Source organism: Mobula birostris, chromosome 1, assembly GCF_030028105.1.
Source record: "Mobula birostris isolate sMobBir1 chromosome 1, sMobBir1.hap1, whole genome shotgun sequence".
Classification (NCBI taxonomy): Eukaryota; Metazoa; Chordata; class Chondrichthyes; order Myliobatiformes; family Myliobatidae; genus Mobula; species Mobula birostris.
This window is the reverse complement of record NC_092370.1, coordinates 62,887,746-62,915,029: the sequence shown is the minus strand read 5'-3', so window position 1 is coordinate 62,915,029 and position 27,284 is coordinate 62,887,746. Positions and strand designations below refer to the sequence as shown.

General features: G+C 39.4%; 1 protein-coding gene across 1 annotated transcript in view; it reads left to right on the top strand.

Moving 5' to 3' along the window:
* dlgap1a (discs, large (Drosophila) homolog-associated protein 1a) overlaps nt 1-27,284 on the top strand; it is a 334,277-nt gene that overhangs the window by 91,581 nt on the left and 215,412 nt on the right. The window contains exon 2 of the mRNA XM_072256043.1: nt 11,705-12,732. Coding sequence (XP_072112144.1) covers nt 11,776-12,732 — 957 coding nt within the window. The 5' untranslated portion in view covers nt 11,705-11,775. The remainder of the gene's footprint in view (nt 1-11,704; nt 12,733-27,284) is intronic.

Sequence of the window (27,284 nt, the reverse complement as noted above, 5' to 3'; positions counted from 1 at the left end):
AATAAAATTTTGAGGTGATAATGGATTGTTTCTTGCCTGGAAATTGGGCTCATCAGTTAAGATTGTAACTTTCATGCCATATGAAGGATAGAGATTAATTTCTAATGGTAGCAATATTTTTAAGGAGAATTCACAGACTCTCTAAATTGTTAGAGTCAAAATCTTGTGAATCTTAGCTTGTAACTCTGTTGTGTGTTGCCAGGCACTGAGTTCTAAAATAGAATAGATGCAATTTACCATTTCTGCTCTATTGACAACCAATGCACCAATCTTATTAACAGTATGCTAAGATTTCAAAATGCAAGGAAACCCATGCAATTCATTTGAGGTACCAAGATTAAAACATGAAATGGCAATTTTTAATGCATTTGATTTTTTTCTGTGCAATGTATTAAAAAATCAGTCGCTTATTGAACCAAAAGTTCCAATAAAGTATTCTTTGAATTGTTATCCTCAGCTTCCAGAGATAAGGTACTGATTGGCAAAGTACTTAATTCAATATTTAATTAAATCAGGATGTTCATTCTAAGATACCACTTATAAAGCAATAACATTAGGTGTAAAGGCAGCTTTTGTAAGTATAATTTTTTTGCAGTCAATACCATAGTCAAGTGACTTTTGGTGTCAAATTGTGATAAATACCTTTGTAATTCTCATAGAAGCATACGAATTGACCTAGTATTTCTTCACTTTTACTAGTGACAGAAACGAATAATGTTTCAATCTCAGTGTTAGCGCTGAGTTTAAGGCTCTTTTCAAATTACTTCTACATCTTTTATTAAAGACTCTGTCTAAGCTTTTAGAGAAATATCAGGCATAACTACATGAAAACTGGTACCTGGAGATAAAAACTTGCAATCTATAAGTGTCCTGATAATAGAGATACAATAATTATTTATCATTCACAAAATACAGCCAGGATTAGTTTCTGTTTTATCAAAGCCAGAAAGGAGATATTAATGTGGTTTGTTTCCATCAGGAGACTTTCCACTAGGTTTCTGGTAACTACTTGATAATATCTTAGTGATAGAGTGGAGTATCTATTATACAGCATGAAAACAAGTCCTTCATTCCAACTGGTTCAGGGCAACCAAGATGACTCCTCCATCTAATCCAATCTGACAATGCGTGCCTCATGACCTTCTGAAACTTCCCAGTCCTGTCCAACTCTCTCACTCAATCCTCACCTGAGGATGTGCTGGGACAGTCAGCAAGTGCCACCACACATTCCAGCACACGTATGACAAACCCACAATGCTTGGCAGTGCAATTCACAACACAACAAAACAGAATACGACTAGTGACAAAACAACAACAGCAAAACAAGCCCTGCTCCTCCTTCCCACCCAACCACTCATGCACATGCAAGTCCTCAAACCCCAGGGCATGCCACTTTTGGCCTCCAGCCCCCAGTAGACTCAAACATACAGAGAGTGGGCCTTCATCTTCCCCAGCAGACTCATAGAGATTTGCAGACTTGGGACTCTAGCCATCGGGCTTCGACTTCTGGAATTCGGTCAACATTCGGGCTTCGTTCTTTGGTCTCAACCCCAGGACCTGTTGATCACTGAACGCTAGGCTCCAACCTCAAGACTCACAGATGACAGGAACTCTGGTCTCACCAGTTCAGGTGCCCAGCGGGGTCACTGGCCATCAATCCTCCTGAGCTACCTGGAGTTGTCTGGGAGGGGAATGAAATCCTTTCAGTTCTCTCAGACGAAAGTTAGTGATATCATACTGCAAAGCCGCAAGTTCACATGCTTGGATGGAGCAATTCTGTTTTGAGGAGAGAATGGTTGAGGTGTAAAAAATTATGATGGATATACTGTAGCTAGAATTATTTTTCTATGGTTTATCAGAAGTAGATAGAACTAGAAGACAAAGGTTTAGGGTAAAGGGGAAGAGATTCCAAGGATACTTAAGGGAGACCTTCTCCATCCAGAAAGTGTATGCCCAGAGAGTGGTTAAAGCATGGCAGGTTAATCTGTAAATTCATTTTGTATGGTATTCAGCAGGAATTGGGCATACTCAAAGTGAAAACATAGTCTTTTTCCCAAGGAGGGTATGTTGAAAACAATGTGCCCATCCCAACCACTATTTCTGGCAGATCATTCCAAATATGCACAAGAATTTACATGAAGAAACTGCCCCTGATTACTCTTAAATCTCATGCTTCTAATCTTAATCCTATGCTCTCTAGTTTTTACCATCCTCTCCTTGGGAAAAAGATTATCTGTTTTCACTCTGTCTATAATCTTATGTACGTAAGAACATAGAACATAATAAATAGGAGCAGGAGTAGCCATTTGGCCCATCGAGCCTGCTCTGATATTCAATAAGATCATGGCTGTCTGACCATGGACTCATCTGCACCTACCTGCCTTTTTCCCATAACCTTTAATTCACCTACTATGCAATAATCTATCCAACCTTGTCTTAAATATATATACTGAGGTAGCATCCACTGCTTCATTTGGCAGAGAATTCCACGGATTCACCTCTCTTTGGTAAAAGCAGTTCCTTCTCATCTCTGCCCTAAATTTACTCCCCCAAATCTTGAGGCTATGTCCCCTATCTCTAGTCTCACCTACTAGTGGAAACAACTTTCATAATTTTATATGTTTCTATAAGATCTCCTCTCATTCTGCTGAATTCCAGTGAGTATAGCCCCAGGCGACTCAATCTCTCCTCATAGTCCAACCCCCTAATCTCTGGAATCAATCATCTCTGCACCGCCTCCAAAGCCAGTATATCCTTTCTCAAGTAAGGGGAATAGAACTGCACACAGTACTCCAGATACAGCCACACCAGTACCCTGTACAGTTGCAGCATAACCTCTCTGCTCTTAAACTCGATCCCTCTAGCAATGAAGGCCAACATTCCATTTGCCTTCTTGATAGTCTACTGCACCTGCAAACCAACCTTTTGCAATTCATGCACAAGCACTCCCAAGTCCCTCTGCACAGCAGCATGCTGCAACCTTTCACCACTTAAATAATAATTTACTCTTCCATTTTTCCTTCCAAAGTGGATGACCTTGCATTTACCAACAGGTCTCTTAACAGTTCATCCCTCAATCTCCAACATTAAAGGGAATAAAGTCTTAGTCTATGCAGCTTTTTGTTATTCAGTCCCCTAAGTCCATGCAACATTCCAGTAAATCTTCAAAAGCAGTAATGTTTATTTACAAGAGTGCATGGACTATGTACATGTTGAACCACTGACTTTGTGGACAAGCTAAATGTACTGTAAGAGCAAGGAGTTCATGCTAGAACTGTAGATGACTGCTAATATACTGTGCACAATACTAGTAATGAATTGCTGCAAGACTTTCATTACATAATTAGTTATTTGATTACTTGACGGGCAACAAGCATTAGAGAGGGTGCAGAAGAGTTTGATCAGAAAGATTCAAGTGCTGAAGAATTATTGTTATGAGCTCAGACTGATCAGGCTGAGGGTGTTTTCTTTATAATCAAGGGTCAAATTGAGATGAATGAAGCTGTCAGAAAGGCCCTTGGTCAATGGCTAAGTTCAAGATTTAAGTTAATTGGTGGAGAATGGAGAGAATTGAGGGAGGAGAGAGAGCAGCACGCTGCGCCTGCGCAGCCCTCCGGTGAAAAATGATATCGTATCTGTTAAATAGGGGCCGTGGACAATTCTGATTTGATGGAGATGGACATGAAAGCACAGAGGAAAAAAATTTCTGAAACGCCAGTTCGCTGCTGTTTACTGTGCGGTCAGGAATCTTTCGGAGGGAAGGCTTCAAAATCCCCGGCTTTGCCTGGTGTTGGCGACCGAGATGGAGGTCGAATCGTTCGGATAGAGATGGTGCTCAGTACTCGGTGTCGGACAGCTGATCAGAGCTCGAAGTTTTCGGATGACTCAGAGTTGGACCGTGGTCGGGTATGCCAGGGAGAGCTTTTCTTCCTTCTCCCATCTGCGTGAGATGTGGGACATTTGAGAGACTTTGAACTTTTTACTGTGCTCGTGGACTTCTTCATCAAGTTATGGTATTGTTGCACTGTTATAACTATATGTTATAATTATGTGGTTTTGTTAGTTTTTTTCAGTCTTGGTCTGTCCTGTGTTTTGTGATATCACACCAAAGGAAATATTGTATTATTTATTAATGCATGCATTCCTAAATGACAATAAACGAAGACTGCGTGTCTTCATAATCAAAAAAAAAAGAATGTCACCTAAAAAAAGGAGGGAATCTGAAATTCAGGAGTGATGATGGGGGAAAGAAGGTACCCAGATGAGAACTTAAAGAGTCATATTTTACAACACCACAGATTAAGATCTAGGAAGAAGTGGGTGTAACCTAAGTAACTCCATTTTTGATTAGCATTGCCTAATTGAACTGCCGTGTGTCCTCCTGTACAATAAAGATCAATGATTCTCTGCAGCGACAGTGCTGGCATCAGCCTTCCATTATGTAATTTGTTTATGCTACAAATTTCCAGTAGATATTAGTTAAGCATCCTCATCCACAACCACAGGTCACATGTGACATCCACCTGTCAGCCCTAGGGCTGATCTTGGTAGGCTTTATCTTTTACTATATTTCTTTTGATTTTGAGAGAATTCTCTGGAGCTCTCTACCAGTGAGTTATGAAGACTAAGGCAACATACACAAATCACCGGAGATTTGGATTTCCAGCATCTGCTGATTTTCTCATGTTTGGGAGTTATGAAGACTAGATCATTAGAAATATTTATACAGAAAATTGAAGTTTTTTTTTGAAAGGTCAAGGGATTGAGTTCAATGGGAATTAGCAGAGACCTCAGATAGATCAGACATGATCATGTTAAATGACAGGACTGGTTTGACGAACCAGGTGGTCTACTCTTTGTCTTATAAGTTGATGAATTCAATATGAATGAAGGAGGATTTTGTTAGCATGTTTCCTAAGATAAATACTGCATACCATTAGCTTGTCACATTTCATATAGACCTTACAGTGACTAGTAGAAATAAGAATAGTTTGGCACAAACCATATCACTCTTCACAGACCAATGCAATGAACCACACAAACTTATTTTTCTTAACTTTAAAAAAGCCTTGATTAGGAACATGAATATGACCTTCTGACATTTTACAGAGTTACAAGATATTTTTCTAACTGATCATTACCGTGTAAGTACTTTAAAATAACATGTGACTCGGCAATAGGAAAACAACATCTGTTTCATAAAAGTACTGTTCTTTTAATGTTTTCTAATCAGATTGAGATATTGAAGCGTCATTAACAACAGAATGCAGCACTCACAAAAATGATATCACTTGGAAATAGCAGCTGAACTCCATTCGGTATCCATGGCAATACTCATGAAATTAACATCAAAAGAATGTTCCCTGTTGTGTCATTTGCTCATTTTGTGGCACATACAGTGCCTTTGATGAACGTGCTAAGCAAGAATGCCAAATTTTGAGTACAATATTTGTAACAAGATTTACGTTGCCATCTCTGTTCAAACATATGTTTGGTGTCTGGTTTGTGCTAATCTGAGTCCTTCAAATGCAACTGATTCAAAGTTCAAAAAAGTTTAAAGTAAATATATTATCAAAGTCCATATATATATCACCATATGCAAAGCTGAGATTCATTTTCTTGCAGGCATTCTCATCAAAACCATAATAGAATCAATGAAAGATCTCACCAACTTGGGCATTCAACTAGTGTGAAAAAGATAACAAACTGTGCAAGTACAAAAATAAATTGATAATACTAATCAATAAATAAGCAATAAATATCAAGAATATGAGATGAAGAGTCCTTGAAAGTGAGTCCATAGGTTGTGAGAACATTTCAATGATAGGACAAGTAAAATTGAGTGAAGTTATCCCCTTTAGTTCAAGATCCTGATGGACGAATGGTGATAACTGTTACTGAACCTGGTGGAGTGAGTTCGAAGGCTCCAGTACCTTTTTCTTGGTGGCAGCAGTGAGAAGAGAGCATGTCCTGGGTGGTGGGGGTCACTGATGATGGATCCTGCTTGCCTGCAATTGCACTTCATGTAGATGTGCTGAAAGGTGGGGAGGGCTTTACCTGTAATGGATTGGGCCGTATCCATTACTTTTTATAGGATCTTCCGTTCAAGGGCATTGTTGTTTCCATGCCAATCTGGGATGCAGCCAGTCGATATACTCTTCACTACTCATCTACAGAAGTTTGTCAAGGTCTTAGACGTCATGCCAAATCTTTGTAAATGCCTAAGGAAGTAAGCTGTGCCTCTATTTCACTTATATGCTGGGCCCAGGACAGGTCGCCTGAAATAATAGCACTGAGGAATTTAAAGCTGCTGACCTTCTCCAACTCTGATCCTCTGATGAGGACTAACTCATGGACATCTGGTTCCCTCCTCCTGAAGTTAGTAATCAGCTCCTTGGTCTTGCTGACATTGTTGTTATGGCATCAGTCGGCCAGATTTTCAATCTCCCTCCTATATGCTGATTTGTCACCAAAAGTGGTGTCATCAGCAAACTTAAATATGGCATTGGAGCTGTGCTTAGCCACAGTCATAAGTGCAAAATGAGTCGAGCAAGGGGCCAAGCACACAGCCTTGTGGTGCACCAGTGCTAATGGAAATTGTGAAGCAGATGTTGTTGTCAATCTGAACTGACTGAGGTCTGCAAATAAGGAAATCAAGGATCCAATTACACAGGGAGGTATTGAGGCCAAGGCCTTGCAGCTTATTGATCAGTTTTGAGAGAATAGTAGTATTAAATGCCAAGCTATAGTTGATAAATAGCATTCTGATGTAATCATCTTTTCTATCCAGATATTCCAAGGCTGATTGAAGAGACAATGAGATGGCAACTGCTGTGGACCTGTTGCTCTAGTAGGCAAATTGGAGTAGATCTAAGTTGCTTCTTAGGCAGGAGTTGATATGTTTCATCACCAACCTCTCAAAATACTTCATCACTGTGGATGTAAGTGCTACTGGATGACTGACATTGAGGCAGGTTACCATGTTCTGCTTAGGCACCAGTATAACTGAAGGCTGCTTGAAGCAGGTGGGTACCTCAGACTGTCAAAACAAGAAGTTAAAGATCTCAGTGAAGACTCCAGCCTGTTGATCAGCACAGGTCTTTAGTACTTCACCAGGTACCCCGTATGGGCTGGATGCTTTTTGTGGGTTCACCCTCCTGCACGTTGTTCACACATCAGCCTCAGAGACTAAAATCACAGGATAATTGGGGGCTGCAGAAGTTCGGAATGGTTCCTCTGTGTTTTGACAGTCAAAGTTTGATTTAACTTTATAAGAGGTGATAGTTTTCAAACCCTGTCTCAATTGTCAAGCAGCCTTCATTGATAAGTTTAGTCCCAAATTGTCACTTCGGCTGTGAGATGGCTTTCCTGAGATCATACCTGGACCTCTTGTAAATTTCCCGGGTCACCAGACTTGAATGACTCTCATCCGGCCCTCAGCAGAATGTGGATCTCATAGTTCATCCAAAGCTTCTGGTTGGGGAAGACTTCGACTGATTTTGTGGAGACACAATCATCTACGATAGTTTTAATAAAGTCCATGACAACCATGTGTTATTTATTCAGATTCACAGATGAGTCCTTAAACATGACACAGCCCAACGACTCAAAGCAATCCCAGAGGCGCAGATAGCACCCTCTCTTCCTCCAGCATGTTGTGACTGTTCCCAGAGGCACACCTCTGCCTTCTTTGTTGTCCTCATCTCTGGAGTTTTGCTCTTTAGCCTCTTTCTGTAGACAATTAGAAGAAGAACAGCCAAGTGATCAGATTTACCAAAGTGCAGTCTGGGCATTCCTTAACTTAGAATAACAGTGGCATATTGATAACCTGTGGGTGAAATGGACTCTTAAAATATGAAAAACTATTATAAAAGAATATAAACTAGAGAGAGACATTGCAATTCTTAAATGGTATGCATATGACTCAGATTTTACGCTGAATAAGCTGGATGCTAGATTTAAGGACTGGAGCTAAAGGAATAACAGCTATTTGCAATATAATGAAAGAAGGAACAATGTTCAGTTTTGAAATGCTCAAAGAGAAACACTTATTAGAAAAACAAGACTTTTACCGGTATTTACAGATGTGACAGTATGTTAATAGGACAGTTAAAAATGTAACCAAGACAAGTACATGTCTGATAGAGCTATTTAGAAAAGCATATAATTCAGACAACGGTAGCAGAATAATTTCAAGCATGTATAAGGGTTTGTCAAATCTTAAAACACATTCGACTTCATACGTTAAAACAAAATGGGAGAAGGATGGAGGGATAATAATATCTGAGGAAGACTGGACAATAATATGGAGATATCAATGGAAGTGTACCAGTTCACAGAAATGGAGGGATTTCGGGTGGAAAAACATGATAAGATATTTTATTACACCCTCTCAGAAATCCCATTATGATAGTAACCCCCCTGCTTGCTGGAGAAATTGTGGAGATCAAAATGTAAACCATTATCATATTTTCTGGGAATGCCCCATTATCAAAGACTATTGGAGTGGGATACATAATGCCCTACAAGACATCTTTAAATGTGAAATACCCTTAGAGAGTAAGACCATATATTTTGGGTATATACCTCAAGAATGGTTGAAAAAAGATAAATATTTAATGAATGTACTGCTGGTGGCTGGTAAAAAGACCATTACCAGGAAATGGTTATCACAGGAGAGCCTAACTTTAAATATATGGATGGAGATTACAATGGACATTTATAAAATGGAGAAGATAACAGCATCTGTTAATCATAAATTGGGACAATTTTATTCATAATGAAAAAAATGGTTTAACTACATAACACCTCATAGGCCTGATTTTATTCTCACAAGTCAATGAATATGTTGTAAAAAAAAATCACTCCCTATTTGTACATAGTTTTCTTCTTTCAATTGTTCTTTCTTTCCTCTCCTTTCTATAGAGTTACAAAATACACGTGGACTAAGATGTTAACTGTCCTGTGCTATTACCAGTGGGATCGTCAGTTGATCTGCCACCTGTCTTCAGGAGTTTCGGCCGCTTATGATCAAGACTCCCTCGAGGTGGTGGGCAAGCAGTGCTAAAGCACCATCTCCCACTGGTGAGCTTAAAAATTTGGCATCTGCCTCTATCAGAGTTGTTGGTCACTTCCATCCAACAGATAGTCTGCTCTTCAGGTGTCTATGCAACTACTGAAGGGTTTGCAAGATATGTATACACTGTCTGACTATCTGCCCCTCTGGACGTACTTGGTCCACACCCATGCTGATCCTTTCTCTGCTGCCTCAGCTACAGCCCTGCTGGTTGACTTGATCTCTCTTCTAGTAAAGCCAAGGTCATGCAGTCACTTCTGGAGAGTGAACGCAATAAACCCACGGCAGCCTACTTCGAATGGATAGCATGAGACCTTCCACCCTTTGCCTCTGCACTCTGATCTTAATTCTGCATACTTGGTTAACTTGCGCTCATGGGCTTCATCGATGTTGTCTTCCCAGGGGACTGTGAGTTCACCAATAACCACTTCTCTACTGGTGTCAGACCATATGATTATATCTGAACACAATGTGGTGAAAGCTATTTGCTCCGGGAAACTGCCTTTCCCATCCAGGTCGGCCGTGACACACCAATCATTGGCTGGAGAAAGTATGCTTGATCGTGAGCCTGCGCTGTACACACCTGACTTGGAGCCTTCTTTCACAAATGATATGCGATGTTCTGTGCAGCATGGGGCATGAGATAAGTTGTGCTGCAGTGCTCTCTGCTCAACTGTTTCTGTCACAACTTTGAGAACGTTGTTATGTCTCCAAGTGTACATGCCGCTGGAAAGACTGACGCTGCATGCACTCAAAATATGTTGAAGTAGTCCCTTTTCGCCACAAGCAGCACACCTGTCTGTCTTATCTTCATACCAGGTGTTGAGGTTGGCAGGTGTTGGGAGCAGATCGTACGCTGCTCTACATAGAAAAGAAATGCCGAGCGGTTCCATCTGCCACAGAACATTCCAAGATAGATGTTGTTGTTCAACACTTTCCCACCGGGTCCAAGCCCCTTGTTTGGCCAGGCCAGCTGCTTTAGCTAACTGCTTCTCCTCTTCTACCTCTCGTATTTCTTGTGTTACAAGCTCACGGCGCTCCTTACCTGTAGAAGATGATCACCACTTGTGGGTTGTCCATCCAAGTCCCTGGTGGCCTAGCTGGATAGCCCCAACCGTCTCCTTGTGCTTCAGTCTGGACTCTGGCTCATCAACTGCTACACAGGCTGATCACTTCCTGCCTGATCTCACATCCGGCTGGGTGTTCTTGATGACAGGGTCTTTTGAGTCTCGAAGCAGCAAGAATGTATAACAGTGGCATACTATGTTGGAACCTCTGGTGTTACAGGTTATAAGTTGATGGTAATAGGGCAGGTATTTCCTCAAACAAGCTTTGTTGAAGTCTTTGACTCTGATTTGCAATCCTTCAGGTGGACTTTTTCTTGTTTGATTAAAGAAAACATTAAGCATAAAATGACAAATATGAATGCTCCACATGCTAACTGATGATAACCTCTAGTTTCAAGCATGGATGACATTTTCTAAAATTGTATAGATTCCATTTTTAAAAGAAGAGGGGATTTTACATGTGTTGAACGAATGTGTTGTTTAGTTCATTATTGAGGTTAAGCTGACGTAAAACTGAAAAAAAAATGCATCTGATCAGCCATGGATTTGTAAAGGGTAGCTTGAAGGCCTGATAAACATGAGTGATTTATTTTGAAAAGAGGACCGAAGTCTGGAAAGGAAAATATTGCTTACATTGACTTCCAGAAAACACCTAATAAAATTAGTCAGTTCAGTAATTAAGTACAATTTATTGACCTGACTTTAAGATGTAAGAGAAAAGGACAATAACTAGGTTATGACCGATAAGACTTCACAAGAATCTGTGTTAGAGTCACAATTCAACATATTTATAAATTACGTTGTGATGGGATCAAAAAGCATGTATCCAAATAAACTCTAATATTGGCAAATGTAGGTATCCATCTGAAAAGATGCAGTAGAGATTTTGCCAAATAATGAATGTTAGAAGTAGATTAAAGGAAATATGAGGCTCCATGTGGCTAGATTAATAAAATTCTATGCATAGATCCAAAAAGAACAATGCAAAGATACTAATGGAGTAAAGGGGGAAAGTGGTTTTAACACTGCTATGTAAAGATCTTACCGAACTGGAATACTGTATGAGAGGCTATGATTGAAGCATAGAATCGGAATGGTTTTGATAGGATGGATGTGCAGAACATATTTTGTCTAAAACAAGGGGTCATGGTTTAAAGTTGACAACTCAATTTAGAGTGTTGGCAAAAGTATGCCTAATCTGTGTGCTATTTTCTCAGGATTTTTAGTGCATGGGAAATTTAATGATATTTGAAAAAGTTACTTCAACAATTAAGTTACTTTTCAAATGTACAATAACCAACCACTGATCTCAAAATAAATGAGATTGTACTTTTAAATAATTGTCTGAAACCTGATTAAAACATAATCTGAACTTTGTCAAAAAAGTTCATTTAATACAGCTAAGAATAAGATGGTGGAGATTGTTTTAATTGCATCCCTTATCAGCTTCTTGTATGTGTGTAAAGGTTTAGGGAATAGAAAATGTTTTCAAGAATTCAATGATATTTTTATTGGAGGACTGCCATGTTACTCACTAATTGTTTCATTTTATGATTTTTAGGGCTTTCTCAAGACACCTCTTGATACTAGCTACAGGTATTAAATGACTTGGGAAAAGTCTGAGTCACGACAATGAAAGGGTTATCAAGCAGCCGAGGCCACCTTCATACAGCCAACTGTGACCTTTCATATGATGCACTTGCCCATCAACAGGAAAGGAAGCCATACATAATCAGTCCAGTTAACTCCCAGCCTGGGGAGCATTCATATTACTCCCAGCGGAACTCTTTTCACTCAGACTGCACTGTTCCACTCAATGACCAAATATCCAGCAGTACTTTTCCCAGAAGACATTATAGTTCACATCATGATCTCAAGGATGAATGTGCCCTCGTGCCTGCACCTACATCCAATAAAATTAATCGGATACCTGCTAATCTCCTGGACCAGTTTGAAAAGCAGCTCCCAATCCGCCGGGATGGCTTCCATACATTGCAGTATAAACGGTCAGCCCTGGAACAGCGAAGTGAAAGTCCAGGACGGATACGCCATCTGGTCCATTCAGTGCAGAAGTTGTTTACCAAGTCCCATTCTCTGGAAGGTCCTTCCAAGGGAAATATAAATGGCCATAAAGCAAATTCCGATGAGGTGCATGCTGTGAAACGTGGGAAACGGAGCAAGAGCAGAGAAAGGAAGTCAGAATTGAAGAACAAATCTAACATTTCAAGTTGGTGGAGCTCAGAGGATAACCTGGATGGTGATGTATGCCTTTATCATGGACCGACAAACGTGATGACCATGGGTCGATGTCCTGACCGCTCAGCATCCCAGTACTTCATGGAAGCTTACAATACCATCAGTGAACAGACCTTGAAATCTTCCCGCAGCAATAATGACATGAAGTGCACAACTTGTGTAAATATTCCCCTGAACGTTGATGCACAGATCATGAAGAAAAGCTCGTGGTCTTCAACTTTAACTGTCAGCCGAGCCCATGAAGTTTATCAGAAATCCTCGGTGAACCTTGATAATAAAACTCTCATGAAATCAGAAACATGCCAGCAAGAACGTTCATGCCAGTACCTCCAGGTATGCATCAAAACAGTGTATGTCAGGAGTGATTAAAGTTGCAACCCTCATTTATAAACTGAATTGGTTTGGAATGCAGGGGCCATGTTTGTTGAACACAACAATATTAGTACAGTAGACCCGTAAAGTTCCTGTTAATGCATTGGAAAAAGGTTATCAAGAGGTACTGCTTTCATAAAATGTCCTGGGCAAATTATGTTTCGTCTGTTTATATTGGCACAAGTTATATAATAATGCATCCTAGCACCTTTGTTATTGGCGTATTGCTCCTGTGGTTACATTGTTTAAAAAGGGTTCTAAGAGTAAACCTAGCAATTATCGGCCTGTGAGTTTGACGTCAGTGGTGGGTAAATTGATGGAAAGTGTTCTTAGAGATGGTATATGTAATTATCTGGATAGACAGGGTCTGATTAGGAACAGTCAACATAGATTTGTGCGTGGAAGGTCATGTTTGACAAATCTTATTGAATTTTTTGATGAGGTTACTAGGAAAGTTGACAAGGGTAAAGCGGTGGATGTTGTCTATATGGACTTCAGTAAGGCCTTTGACAAGGTTCCACATGGAAGGTTCAATCGTTAGGTATTAATATCGAAGTAGTAAAATGGATTCAGCAGTGGCTGGATGGGAGACGCCAGAGAGTAGTGGTGGATAACTGTTTGTCAGATTGGAGGACGGTGTGTAGCGGTGTGCCTCAGGGATCTGTACTGGGTCCAAAGTTGTTTGTCATATATATTAATGATCTGGATGATGGAGTGGTAAATTGGATGAGTAAGTATGCAGATGATACTAAGATAGGTGGTGTTGTGGATCATGAAGTAGGTTTTCAAAGCTTGCAGAGAGATTTAGGCCAGTTAGAAGAGTGGGCTGAAAGATGGCAGATGGAGTTTAATGCTGAAAAATGTGAGGTGCTACATTTTGGTAGGACTAATCAAAATAGGACATACATGGTAAATAGTAGGGCATTGAAGAATGCTGTAGAACAGAGGGATCTAGGAATAATGGTGCATAGTTCCCTGAAGGTGGAATCTCAAGTGGATAGGGTGGTGAAGAAAGCTTTTGGTATGCTGGCCTTTATTAATCAGAGCATTGAGTATAGGAGTTGGGATGTAATGTTGAAATTGTATAAGGCATTGGTAAGGCCAAATTTGGAGTATTGTGTACAGTTCTGGTCACCGAATTATAGGAAAGATGTCAATAAAATTGAGAGAGTACAGAGGAGGTTTACTAAAATGTTCCCTGGGTTTCATCTCCTAAATTACAGAGAAAGGTTGAACAAGTTAGGTCTTTATTCTTTGGAGCATAGAAAGTTGAGGGGGGCTTGATAGAGGTGTTTAAAATTATGAGGGGGATAGATAGAGTTAATAACGATAGGCTTTTTCCATTGACAGTGGGGGAGATTCAAATAAAAGGACATGAGTTGAGAGTTAAAGGGAAAAAGTTTAGGGGTAACATGAGGGGGAACTTCTTTACTCAGAGAATGGTAGCTGTGTGGAATGAGCTTCCAGCAGAAGTGGTTGAGGCAGGTTCAATGTTGTCGGTTAAAGTTAAATTGGATAGATATATGGACAGGAAGGGAATGGAGGGTTATGGACCAACTGCAGGTCGGTGGGACTAGGTGAGAGTAGGAGTTTGGCATGGACTAGAAGGGCCGAGATGGCCTGTTTCCGTGCTGTAATTTTTATATTGTTATATATGGTTATATGTTTATTCATGGGTTCATGGGTTATTCAGAAATCTGATGGTGGAAGGAAAGAACCTATTCCTAACTTATGGAGTGTGGGTCTTCGGGCTCCTGCACCTCCTCCCTGATGGTAGTAACAAGAAGAGAGCATGTCTAAGATGATAAGTGTCCTTAATGATGGATGCCACCGTATCGAAGTACCACCTCTTGAAAATGTCCTCACTGGAGGGTAGGGCTGTGCCCATGTAGGATCTGGTTGTGTGTATAACTCTTCTCTTGTGATCCTGTGAATTGAACGTTTCATGCCAGGCTGTGATGTAACCGGTTAGAATGCTTTCCACCATACTCCTACAATAATTTAAAATGTCTTTGGTAACGTACCAAGTCTCCTCAAGCTTCATCACGACTGCCTCAATGCCTACGAATATGAAGCTGCTTACCCTTTCCTCCACTGACAGCTCATTGAGGACTGCTGTGTATTCTCCCACCATCCCTTTCCTGAATTGCCAAAATATCATCCTGAATCTTCATTCCAAAGTATTGAAAGAGTTAGCTGTGATAGTGATTTCATCTTCCAAAGTTCCATAGATTTTAGAACAATTCTTACATATTGGGAGGAAGCAAAAGTAATCCCACCATTTAAGAAATAAGGGAAATAGAAAATGGAGGACTATAGACCAGTTAGCCCAGTGTTATTAATAGGGAAAATATCAAATGAATTATCAGGGAGTAATAACATAGCAGGGTCAATATGGATTTATAGAAGTGGAAACCTATTAGAGTTTTTTTAGGTTTAACAAGCAGAGTAATTAAGGGAGAACCAATGGATGACCATAAGGTATAGGAGCAGAATTAGGCCATCTGGCCCACTGAGTCTGCTCTGCCATTCAATCATTGCCGGTATTTTTCTCTTCTCCTCCTCAACCCCAGTTCCCGGCCTTCTCCCCGTAACTTTTGATGCCATGTCCAATCAAGAACCTATCAATCTCTGCCTTAAATACACCCAATGTCCTGGCCTCCACAGCTGCATGTGGCAACAAATTCCACAAATTCACCACATTCTGACTAAAGAAATTTCTCCTCATCTCTGTTTTGAAAGGGCATCCCTCTATTGCAATGTACTTGGACTTGCAGAAGTTCTTTCTTAAGGTGAAACACAAGAGATTATAGAACAAAATTTTTTTTAAACACATGGAATTGTAGGAAATATACCGATTGTGACTAAGAATTTGGTAATGGATGGAGAATAAAGAAGAAATAAACTTCAAGGAGGCTGTAATCTGTAGGATGCCATGGGGACTGGTGTTGAGTCACAGCTGTTCACAATCATTTCCTATAATTAAGAGATGAAGCGTATGATATCCAATTTTGTTGATAATAGATGAGCTAAATGTCAGTGCAGATTGTGAAGAAGATACAAAGAGTCTTCAGGTTCTAAGTGGATGGGTGATAACATAACAAATGAAATAGTCTCTTTGAAGTTGCTCACAATAACTCAATAGTGGAGAATTCAGTGAAGAGGTCGGTGAAAGCCCTCCATAAATAAAGCAGAATGCTCAAACCCTTACCTGGCTTAAAGGTGGATAACATGCCAGGATTTATCCCATGTCCAAGATGAGAAGTGTCCTTAATGATAGATGCCACCTTATTGAAGCACCACCTCTTGCAAGTGTCCTCAGTGGTGGGGAGGGTAGGTAAATGAACAATAATAGTTACGCTCCAGTGCAGTGCTCGTCATATCCTGATGGAGCTGGATTTAACCCAATTGCTTGAAACCTGCTTTTCCTGAGCCATCTGCTTATTTTGTTTAAATAACTCTGGTTTAATCTGTTCACTATTTATGACTTACTAGTACCTTTTCAAAAAAAATTGCAGTGTTACAAAGGCTTGAATGGTAGGAACAGCAGGAAATGTACAACAAAGTGTTTACAGCTCTGTTCTACAGCACTTTACTACTCACTGGATCTAGAAAATATTTTCTTGTCATTTGTCCTCATCAGCAAAAAAAATTAAGTAACCCCCGAAATTTCAAAGGAGTTGAATTGACTGGATTTGCTCCCCCTTCTCCCACATTCTTAGTTTGGCTTCTTCTCCTTTCCATTCCAGTCCTGATGAAGCGCCTCTACCGAGAAGTTCAACTGTTTATTAATTTCTATAGATGCTGCCTGACCTGCTGAGATCCTCCAGCATTTTGTGTGTGTTGCTCTAGATTTTCAGCATTTGTAGAATCTCTTGTGTCTGTGACTGAATTTGCTTCATTGTCAATGAAGAAATATATTATATCCCATAGTTTACTGTTAATGATCTCAGTAGGTGACATATCACCTCTATATAACAATAACCCTCACAAGTCAAATTGTACATTACTTTTATCATCCTGCAAAAAATCACGACCCATTCATATTGATATGGATTTTGCAATCAGTGAAAAACTGTTTTGGACTTCCATGAAAGAAGCCAACAAAGAATTAACAACCATTGTGATTGATTGCTGCTTGGTCTCAAATTAAATTGGTGCTGAAACCCAACAGTAGTTTGACCTTGTAAATCAAATTTCATAATTCAATTTGCTTACGTACTGAGGAAAGTATAAATGCAAGCAGTATCACAGGAAGCAATAAACAGTCTTTGTGGTTTTAATGGAGGCGCAGTATTCTTAAAAAAGATTATTGTACTTCAAATGTCTCTTCAATGCAGATTTCTATTGTGATTTCTCAAAACCCACTCTGAATCCTCCAGTTAATCCATTTCTAAATTTCGCCACTGACTGCATACTTGAGTTTCAGACTCATTTCCACATAGTTTGCATAACAGTTTTGCTTGAGTGGCAGTGAATGTATTAATTGCATCCCACACAATCACATCTTTAAAGTATGCCTGTAACACAATTTATATTCCACCAATAGTGTGCACTTCATCTTAAAATAACCGTATGTATATAAAGCTAATGTATTGGTGCCAGAAAATAAAGAAAACCTTCCCTTGACTTACCTTTGCATGCATTTATATGTACACTGATGATTCAAGCACAATGATTTCAAAATGATCAATAAACTGAACTATTGAATTTTCTCTTTTAGATTGTTTGGCAATAGGTTCATCCAAAAAAAAACTAAATTGAAGACAAAAGTGAATGTTTTCTTATAAATAAATTTCATCTGCATGTTGTTATTGACCCAGTTGCGAAGGACAAGAGTAGAAGTGTTAAAATGCTGTGAAGTTCATCCTTGCATACCTAAAATGCTGCTTTGAATTTTGCACCTTACTTCTGATCAACCTAAGAATGTAAATTGCACATTTATTTTACAAAATAGGGTTATTCCTCATAGCCGGTATATTTATTTGACACCCCAATGTCAAGTAGAATTCTTAGCAGTAATATATCAAAGGTCATCAATCCAAACACAAGTTTATTGTTACCTACAGCTGCAGATCCCTTTCATGGTCAACAGACCGAAAGTAAACTGAAATACCATAAAATTCTTACATGTTGGGGAAAAAAGCAATTAGGAAGCTTGTGTGTGAAATTTACCAGCTGTGATAAATGAGTTAGGAGTTATTCACCTGGAAACATCAGCCCATCCCTATAATCAGTTCTGGAATTAGGAGGTGAGGCTTAGATTTGCTTGCTTTATTTTATTATCTTTTTCTTCTTACTGCTCCTTGTGGCACCAATTTACATTAACCTGACAAACAGAAGCAAAGAATTATGATTACTTTATGGATTCAGACCAACACTAATGGAAAAATGGTATGTGCATACATAAAGAAACATAAACAATTTCTGTGGTGCCTGACTGCAGGCGGAATTTTAGTAACTGATAATGGGGTTGTCATATTCAGCGGAAATGGAAAGGTCAACATGGGAATGTTTTAGAAAGGTTGACAATTTAGAATCCTGCTCTACATTGACATCAATTACACCTGTTACATGGGAATACATTTGCCAAGCAGAATTATTCTGCTGACAGAATGATACTATACAGCAACACTTGCATTTAATCATTGACAAATAACTGCCTCACTCCAGCCTTGAAAATTAGATTTTCTGCTTTAGTGCTCCACTCCCCTCATCTCCTGTGCACCACACTAGTCCAAACCCCCACCACCTATATCCTGGGGTCACTGCCCAAAATTCCGCAGGATGCGAGATCAAGTTTGGAAATACATTAGCAGAATACTGTTTCCCTGCTTGTGCTAAATGGAAAGTTAAGTAGCCAGGGATATGGTGGATGATGTATAATTAGACTCTTGTTATCATTTACCTCTGCAACAAAAAAGAACAATAATGTATGTGGTTCATGTTCCTGCATCTATTATAATTCCATTTTGTCAACAGTTCCTGTGCACTGTCACCTTAAACATTTTTCGTATTTTACATCTGAAAATGTAAAGGTGTAAAAATGGCTCTACCTTTTGTGATTTGTCTTCCACATGGTTATATCACTAACTTCATCCTCAAAGTGAGTGGAAATGCTGTTACTTTAGAACTCTATGCTCTGCCAAATTTCAGCACCTTTCATATCACCATAACTTCAAAGACTCCATCAGCAACCACTATGTCTTTATCTGTCAAAACCCTACTCTAATGCTCATGCTTGAGACCTAATATTCTGTGCCTTTCTAAACCAGCCTCTTCTTTAAAACCTACTTCGTTAACCAAAGCTTTGTTTATCTATCTCATTAAAAAATATGATCTTATCTGTAGAATGAGACGCACTCAATAGACCTACTGACCTTCGTGGTGTGAGTTTTCCTCTTATTCTGGTAAATTTCATTCTGGCATTGCTAACAGGTATCTCTGAAATGCAACAAGTGTTATCATCAGACTAATCAGAATCAGGTTTAATGTCACTGGCAAATGTTGTGAAATTTGTTGTTTTGTTTCAGCAGTACAGTGCAATTCATAACAATAAAAAGCTATAAATTACAATTAGAAATATATATATATATATATATATACATACACAGTGGCATGCAAAAGTTTGGGCACCCCGGTCAAAATTTCTGTTACTGTGAAGGGCTAAGTGAGTAAAAGATGAGCTGATTTCCAAGAGGCATAAGGTTAAAGATGACACATTTCTTTAATATTTTAAGCAAGAGATCTTTTTTATTTCCATCTTTTACAGTTTCAAAATAACAAAAAAGGAAAAGGGCCCAAAGCAAAAGTTTGGGCACCCTGCATGGCAGTACTTAGTCACACCTCCTTTGGCAAGTATCACAGCTTGTAAACGCTTTCTCTAGCCAGCTAAGATTCTTTCAATTCTTGTTTGGGGGATTTTCACCCATTCTCTCTTGCAAAAGGCTTCTAGTTCTGTGAGATTCTTGGGCCGTCTTGCACGCACTGCTCTTTTGAGGTCTATCCACAGCTTCTCGATGATGTTTAGGTCGGGGGACTGTGAGGGCCGTGGCAAAGCCTTCAGCTTGCGCCTCTTAAGATAGCTCATTGTGGATTTTGAGGTGTGTTTAGGTTTATTATCCTGTTGTAGAAGCCATCCTTTTTCATCTTCGGCTTTTTTACAGACGATGTGATGTTTGCTTCCAGAATTTGCTAGTATTTAAATGAATTCATTCTTCCCTCTACCAGTAAATGTTCTCCGTGCCACTGGCTGCAACACAAGCCCAAAGCATGATCGATCCACCCTAGTGCTTAACAGTTGGAGAGGTGTTCTTTTCATGAAATCCTGCACCCTTTTTTCTCCAAACATACCTTTGCTCATTGCAGCCAAAACGTTCTATTCAAAAGGTTCAAAGGAACATCTAAACAAGCCTGATGCATGTTGGAAACAAGTCCTGTGGACTGATGAAGTTAAAATAGAACTTTTTGGCTACATAAATAGATGTGAAAGAGGTCATGTCCTGGGTGAAGATCCATTCAAAGTGAGAATTGCTCACAGACACCAGTTTAACTGTGGTGGCAGGTAAAGTTTTAGAAACAATAATGAGAGAAAAAAAATTAACAGATACCACCGGTAGATTTGAGTTAATTGAGGAGAGCCTGTGCAGACTTGTAAAATGCAGTTTGTATTTGACTAAACTGAGCGAATTGTCATGGAATTAAAGTATTAAGAAACAAAAACCTAAGGACAGAAACAGTGACTCAGGGTATTTTTTAAATCTGGATTAGAAGACTGTAGTGATCCCCATGGTCACTGCTAAAATCACTGCATTTTATATATACATATATATGATTTGGGTATTGGAATGCAAAGGAAAGATCCAAGATTTGCAAAGATATCATACTTGGCATTCTGGCCAACAGTTATACTGCAATTATTTTTGACTGCAGCAACTCAAGATAGACTTGCAGAATGGGGAAATAGATTGCAAATAGTTTTTAAGAAGATCAGTGTAAGGTGACGCATCTGACAGAAAGAATTCGAGGAGGCAGTACAGATCAAATTACAGAATGTGTGAGGGAACAGAGAAACCTGTAAGGTTCATGTGCATAGATTTTTGAAGAGACACATAAAGAAAGTAGTTAGCAAAGCAAATATACTCCTGGGTATCATAACTAGAAGCTTTGAACACAACAACAGAAAGCTGTATAAAGATTTGATTAGACCATAAGTAGATCGTTGCACCAAGTTTATGCCACCACAGTTTTGGAACATTGTGGAAATCCTTGAGAAGGTAGAAAGGAGATTCACCAAAATAATTCCAAATGTGAGACTTTTGAAGTCTGCAGCTGGAGAAGATGAGGTTCTGTTTTCTCTTTGGAGCAAAATTGGTGGAGGGAAGTGTGCAACATCAGGACAGGTAGGCATGAAAAAAACTGTTTGCATTTGCAAATGATACAATTACTCAACAACACAGATTTAAGGTTTTGGATAACAGCTAGGGGTGTAGGAACAACTTTTCTGTACAATGATTGGTGATGATCTGAAGCTCACTTCATACCAATGTGGTGGAAGTAATTTCAAACGGAAGATGAGTAGAACTTGACAGCTATAAACATCCAGTGCCTACAAAAATAGGGTAAAGGAGAAAGACCGACAGAGTTTCTTTACAGAAAACCATGGGTTGAATAATCTTTTCTGTGTCTGTGTGATCCCATAATGAGTGAATCTCATAATGACAGCAAAACCTCAGGACAATTGGGTGCTGGATTCAACAGCAAGTGGTGTACCAGCAAAGCAAAATAGATTCATTCAGAGCTGATTGAAATTAGTCTTCTCCCTCAGTTGAGCATGAAACACGCAGCACTAAAGTAAACAAATTAATTCCTAGTTCCATGTAGTAAGAAACTACACAAAACTCGTCTCTCACTCTCCCTACATTTAATGCTGCAGGATTATAGAAATCAACCAGAGTTTGGTCAATCAAATCAAGGAAAAGTGCAGAGAAAGAAGTCATTCAATTCATTACACCTGTGCTGGCACTTCTGTAAAGATATCCAATCCATTCCATTCCTTTGGTCTTCCCAATTGTCTTCAAAAATTTCTCTTCCAGTATTTATCCATTTTTTAAATATCACTGTTGAATGTACTTTCACTAACCTGTCAGGCAAAGCACAGCAATTCATTGGGTTAAACACGAGAGATTCTGCAAATGCTGGAAATGCAGAGCAACACACACAAAATGCTGGAGGAACTCAGCAGGTCAGGCAACATCTATGGAAATGAACAAGCCATTGACATTTCAGGCCAAGGATCACGAATGGAAAGGAAGGGAAAAGATGAGGGGAGGGGAGGGGAAGGAGGACAACCTAGAAGGCGGTATGTGAAGCCAGGATGGTGGGAAAGGTAAAGGGCTGGAGAAGAAGGAATCCGATAGGAGAGAGAGTGGACCATGGGAAAAAGGGAAGAAGGAGGGGCTCCAGGGCAGGTGATAGGTAGGTGAAGAGAAGAGGCAAGAGGCAGAGTGGGGAATAGAAGAAGAGGGAAAGCGGAGCGGAAGGAAACAAAAATTACCGGAAGGAGAAATCGAAGTTCGTGTCATCTGGTTGAAGACTTCCTAGATGGAATATGAAGTTTTGCTCCTCCACCCTGAGAGTAAACTCATTGAGGAAAAGAGGAGGCCATGGACTGATATCTCAGAATGGGAATGGGGATAGGAATTAAAATGATTGGCCAGTGGGAAATTCTGCTTTTGGCAGATGGAGTGGAGGTGCTCGACAAAGCGGTCCTCAATTTATGAGTCTCACCAATGTAGAGGAGGCTGCATCGGGAGCATTGGATACAATGGACAACTCCATCCAATTCGCAGGCAAAGTGTTGCCTTACCTGGAAGCCTGGATGGAAGTGAGGGAGTAGGTGAATAGGTGGGTGTAGCATTTCTGCTGCTTGCAGGGAAATGTGCCTGGAGGGAGATTAGTGGAGAGGGAATCACAGAGAAAGTGATCCTTGTGGGAAGCAGGGAGTGTCGGGGTAGCCAAAGATGTGTTTGGTGGTAGGATCCTGTTGAAGATGGTGGACGTTGCAGAGGATGATGTGTTGGATGCTGAGGGTCATGAGGTGGTAGGTGAAAACTAGAGGAACTCAATCCCTGGTAGGGCAGTAGAAAGGTGGGGTGAGCATAGATGTCTGAGAAATGGAGATGTGGGATAGGGCAACATCAATGGTGGAGGAAAGGAAACACCAATCTTTGAAGAAGGAGGACACCTTTGATGTTAAAAATATTTCCTCTTTGTGCCACTATCCTTTTGCCAATCACCTTAAAAAAATTCCTTTTGTTATTGATTTTTCTGCCACTGGGAACAATTAGTTCCATCAACACCCACTAATGTTCTGAGCACATTTATTAAACCCTCAATCTCTCGGCTCTAAAGAGCATAATGCAAGATTCTCCAGTCACAATATTTAACTGAAGTTGTTCATTCCAACTACCATCCTATTAAATCTCTTCCCCATCCTGTCTGAATTGTAGACATCTTTCCTGAAATGTGGTGCTGAGAAATGAGCAACATTCTTGCTGGACTAACCCATGTTTTATAAAGTTGTTGCATCACTTCTTTGCCTCTAACTTCTGTTTATTATTACAAAAACCGAGAGTCAATTTGCTATTCCAGTACGTTCGTAATGTTCCTGTTAACGTGAAAAATTCTGGACAGAATGCCTGAGGACTGTGAGCTGCTGCACCTAATTTGAAAGAGTACCATTTAGTTCATGTCACTTATTCACAGTGTTCCTACCATAATGCACCACTTTATACTTCCCTACTTATAATGTTATCTTTTTTATCCCTTGTTACCCTGAGAAGGCAGCAATCAGGATGTTCTTGAATCTCTACAGGACACCCGACAGTGTTGTTAGGTCAATATTTTCTGGAGAGACAGCAAATAAAAAAACTCTGATAATTTTCCAAAGCAGTAGACAGTGTAACTTGGAGAGAAGCTTAGTGGTGCTTGTATTCCTATGCTCTGGTTCTTTTTGTCTTTCTTGGTGGTGGAGCCTGCAGATTGAGGGGACATTATCAAAGACGACTTGGCAGGTTATTGCAATGGCATTTGTAGATGGTGCACAACGTGATCAAAATGAGGAAAAGGAGAAAGAAAATGTTTAGTGTGATGGACAGACTGCCAGTCAAACTGGCCATATGGTCTGGGATTGGAAATAAAACCTGAAAATGCTGCAGTTTTAAGTGGCAGAGGAATTGACAATGGGGAGATAGTGGAAGGGGTAGGAATAAAGAGAACAAATTAAAGGCCTCTGAAAGAGTGGAAATCACAAGACGTTAAAAGACTTGAGTGATCATGATTCAATGGAAGGTGGTGGTAAAGGGAAGTTAATAACAAAAGTGAATCTAGGAGAGATGTAAAATGGATGAGGCCAAAAGAACGTGAAATTACCTGAAGATAAAAGATGTAAGATGCAAGGTATGAAATGCTGGTCATCTGAAACTGTTGAAATCTGTTCTGAGTCAGGAAAGTTGTTAGAAGGTAAGATGCTGTTCCCTGAGTGTATATTGAATATCATTGGAAAAGTGTGGGAACAATGAGGTCAGAGTATGAGTGAGATCATTAACATGACAAACATCTGGAAGCTGAAGGTCACAGGTTGACTGAATGGAACTGTACTGCAACATAATCAATCCAATCACTATTTATTTTCTCAAAAGTGTAGGGGAACATTTTCTGAGAACTGAATGCAATAAAATGGGATGAAATGTCATATCAAAACTGGCAGACAATGACCACCTGCAAAAGGTATTAGCCTAATCAAGAACCCTTGGCATCCAATGGCATTACTATTATCAAGTTCCCCACTATCTGTATCCTGTTGTCACTATTATCCAGAATCTCAATTGGAGCAACCATATAAATACTATAAGACTGGAAATCATACAGTAGGTGATATACTTCCTGACATCCACAAGTCTGGTGAGTGATCGAATAACCCTCGCCTGCATGCTGAGTGCTGGTCCAACAGCACACAGGAACCTTGACTTCATCTCTTACAAAGCAGCATCAGATGATTGCTCCTCAGCCAGCACTTTAAAGATTCATCTGCTCCATAACCTGTGAATGTGCCCACATTGTGTATCATCAGCAAAATGCACGATATGAACTGCTGATCATCTGGAACTGTTGAAATCTTTTCTGAGTCAGGAAAGTTGTAATGTGCCTAGTTAGAAGGTAAGATGCAGTTACTCTCCAAAGCTATTTCAACTGTCTTTTCTAAACTTACTACCTCTGGCACAAAGAAGCACATGAACTTTGAGCACCTGATAGCACACAAACACCTGCAGGTTCCCATCCAAATCCTACATCATCATGGCTTGGAAGTATACCACCATTTCTTTACCACTATCTGGTTTAAATCCTGAAACTCTCTCCTCAGCAACATTGCCTGAGTTCCCAAATATTTGCATTTGTTTCATAAGATAAAATACAAATAATAATACAAGGCTTTATATTTTGGCCTATTATAAAAATGAAGAAGATCCTTATTTTTAATCGTAGTGATCACCTGATTCCTTCTTTGATGCCAACCTATTCAAATTAAAATAAAATATTTTGATAGCTTTGAGCTTCTCTACAATGCAAAAATCAGAAGATGTATTGTTGGCATTGCAAACTCAATAATAAAAATTATTCATGATTTTTAACTAACCTACATAGGGAAACAATAGCCCCTAAACAGCCAAGCTAGAAACAGTAAAATAGTGAGGCGTCCTCCATCACATCGCCATCCCCATATTCCCACCAATCCTGCTTATGTTCCTGCCACCATCTGAAGTATGTTAATAATTTCCACAGTATCACTTTCTGTGGTAATTTTTTACAACAAACCACAGAAAGCTTAAAGGCTTGTGGAGAGGTGGTGGAATTGCTTTTGATGATGTTTCCACGCCCTCACTACTCACCTATTACAAAAGTCCAGAGGGATCCTACCATAATATTATTCACAGTATTCTTATCAAACATGGGAAATAATAATATGGCAGCTAATTTACTGTACTTTTATCTGAACACCTAGACGAATATTCCTGAGGCATAAATTTCAATCCCACCTTGGCAGCTGGAGGATTAAAATTCTGTTAATTAGATAAATCTGCAAAAGGAAGCTCGTATTGATAATGGTGAGTAATGATAATGCCATTAAAAATAATCTCTCACTAATGTTCCTCAGAGACAAGATCTGACCTTATGTGTCTCCACACTTGCCAGTATGGTTGACTTAACTGACCTCTGAAATGAGCTGGCATCTAGTACAAATTGAGAAATACAGTAAATGCAAGTCTAGCCAATGATGCCTGCATCTAATTATGGAACAAGGAACAAAGAACCGACAACTCCAACTAACTACTACTGAGCAAAAGGATAAAATTATTTACTATTTCTTTCCTAAATTGTAAAATGATACTTCGCTGAGTGTTTATTTCATTACATTCTTTCCATTTTGATATTGTCATTACTTTTGTCATACAGGGCATTTCAAAAACCAGGCAGTAGCTATCAAGCTCTTATGGAAGGCAATATTCAGATATGTTGTCAATCTTGGCAGCTTTCTGTTCAGTAAATGTCAGTAATCCTTTGTAACCCTTTTGAGCTGCCAGCGTGACATCAGATATTTCCACTTTAGTAAAGTATTAAATGGAGGTGTTGCCCTCAATCCATTGCTTGTATTATGAACCATCTGCCATCTGCTCCTGGAGTAACTTAGTCAATGTGGTAAAATAAAGTTCAAAGTTCAAAGTCAAATTTATTACCAGAGTACATGCATGTCACCACATACAACCCTGAGATTTTTTTTCTGCAGGCAAGTATTGCAACCAATGACAAACAAGAATCTCTGGTAAACGTCCATGGATCTACCGTTATGATGCTTAGGCACAATGTTTTTTGAAGGAACCGCAGAATAGTTATCCCAAAAGTGAGTTATCTGGGAAGTTTGGAAACTAATCCACACTGAACAGAGTCAGAGTACACAAGGCTGTCAGATTGGTTTAGAAAGAATCAAGAATTGGTGGTGAACTGCAGTCACAATTAGCAAATATAATGTTTTGCAATAACACAGAACTGGCTGAAAACAAGTACAGGAATTAGCTCTAAATATTCCTGGATTTAAAGTGCTTCGAAGAGAAAGGAGATCATTCTACGGCTTAGCAGAAAGAGGCCCTAAAATATCAAGAACACAGACTCTATCTGTTTAAAAGTAACAAAGCAAAGAGGTAGGTTTATACTACAGAGAATAATTATTCCATGGGTCTACCAAGTACTGGAAAATATATTGGAGCAGATTTCCAATTAAGTTGCAGATATTTGGAAAAGCCAATTTCATTGTTCAAATATCAAGGGCATGCAAAAGAATGATTGCTAGGAAGAGGATTTTCATTATGTAAATAGACTAAAGAAGCTGATGCTTTTTTCCCCCTTTTTTTTATTAAATGCAGTCGTGAACAATAGCCAGATCAGAAATGCTGATC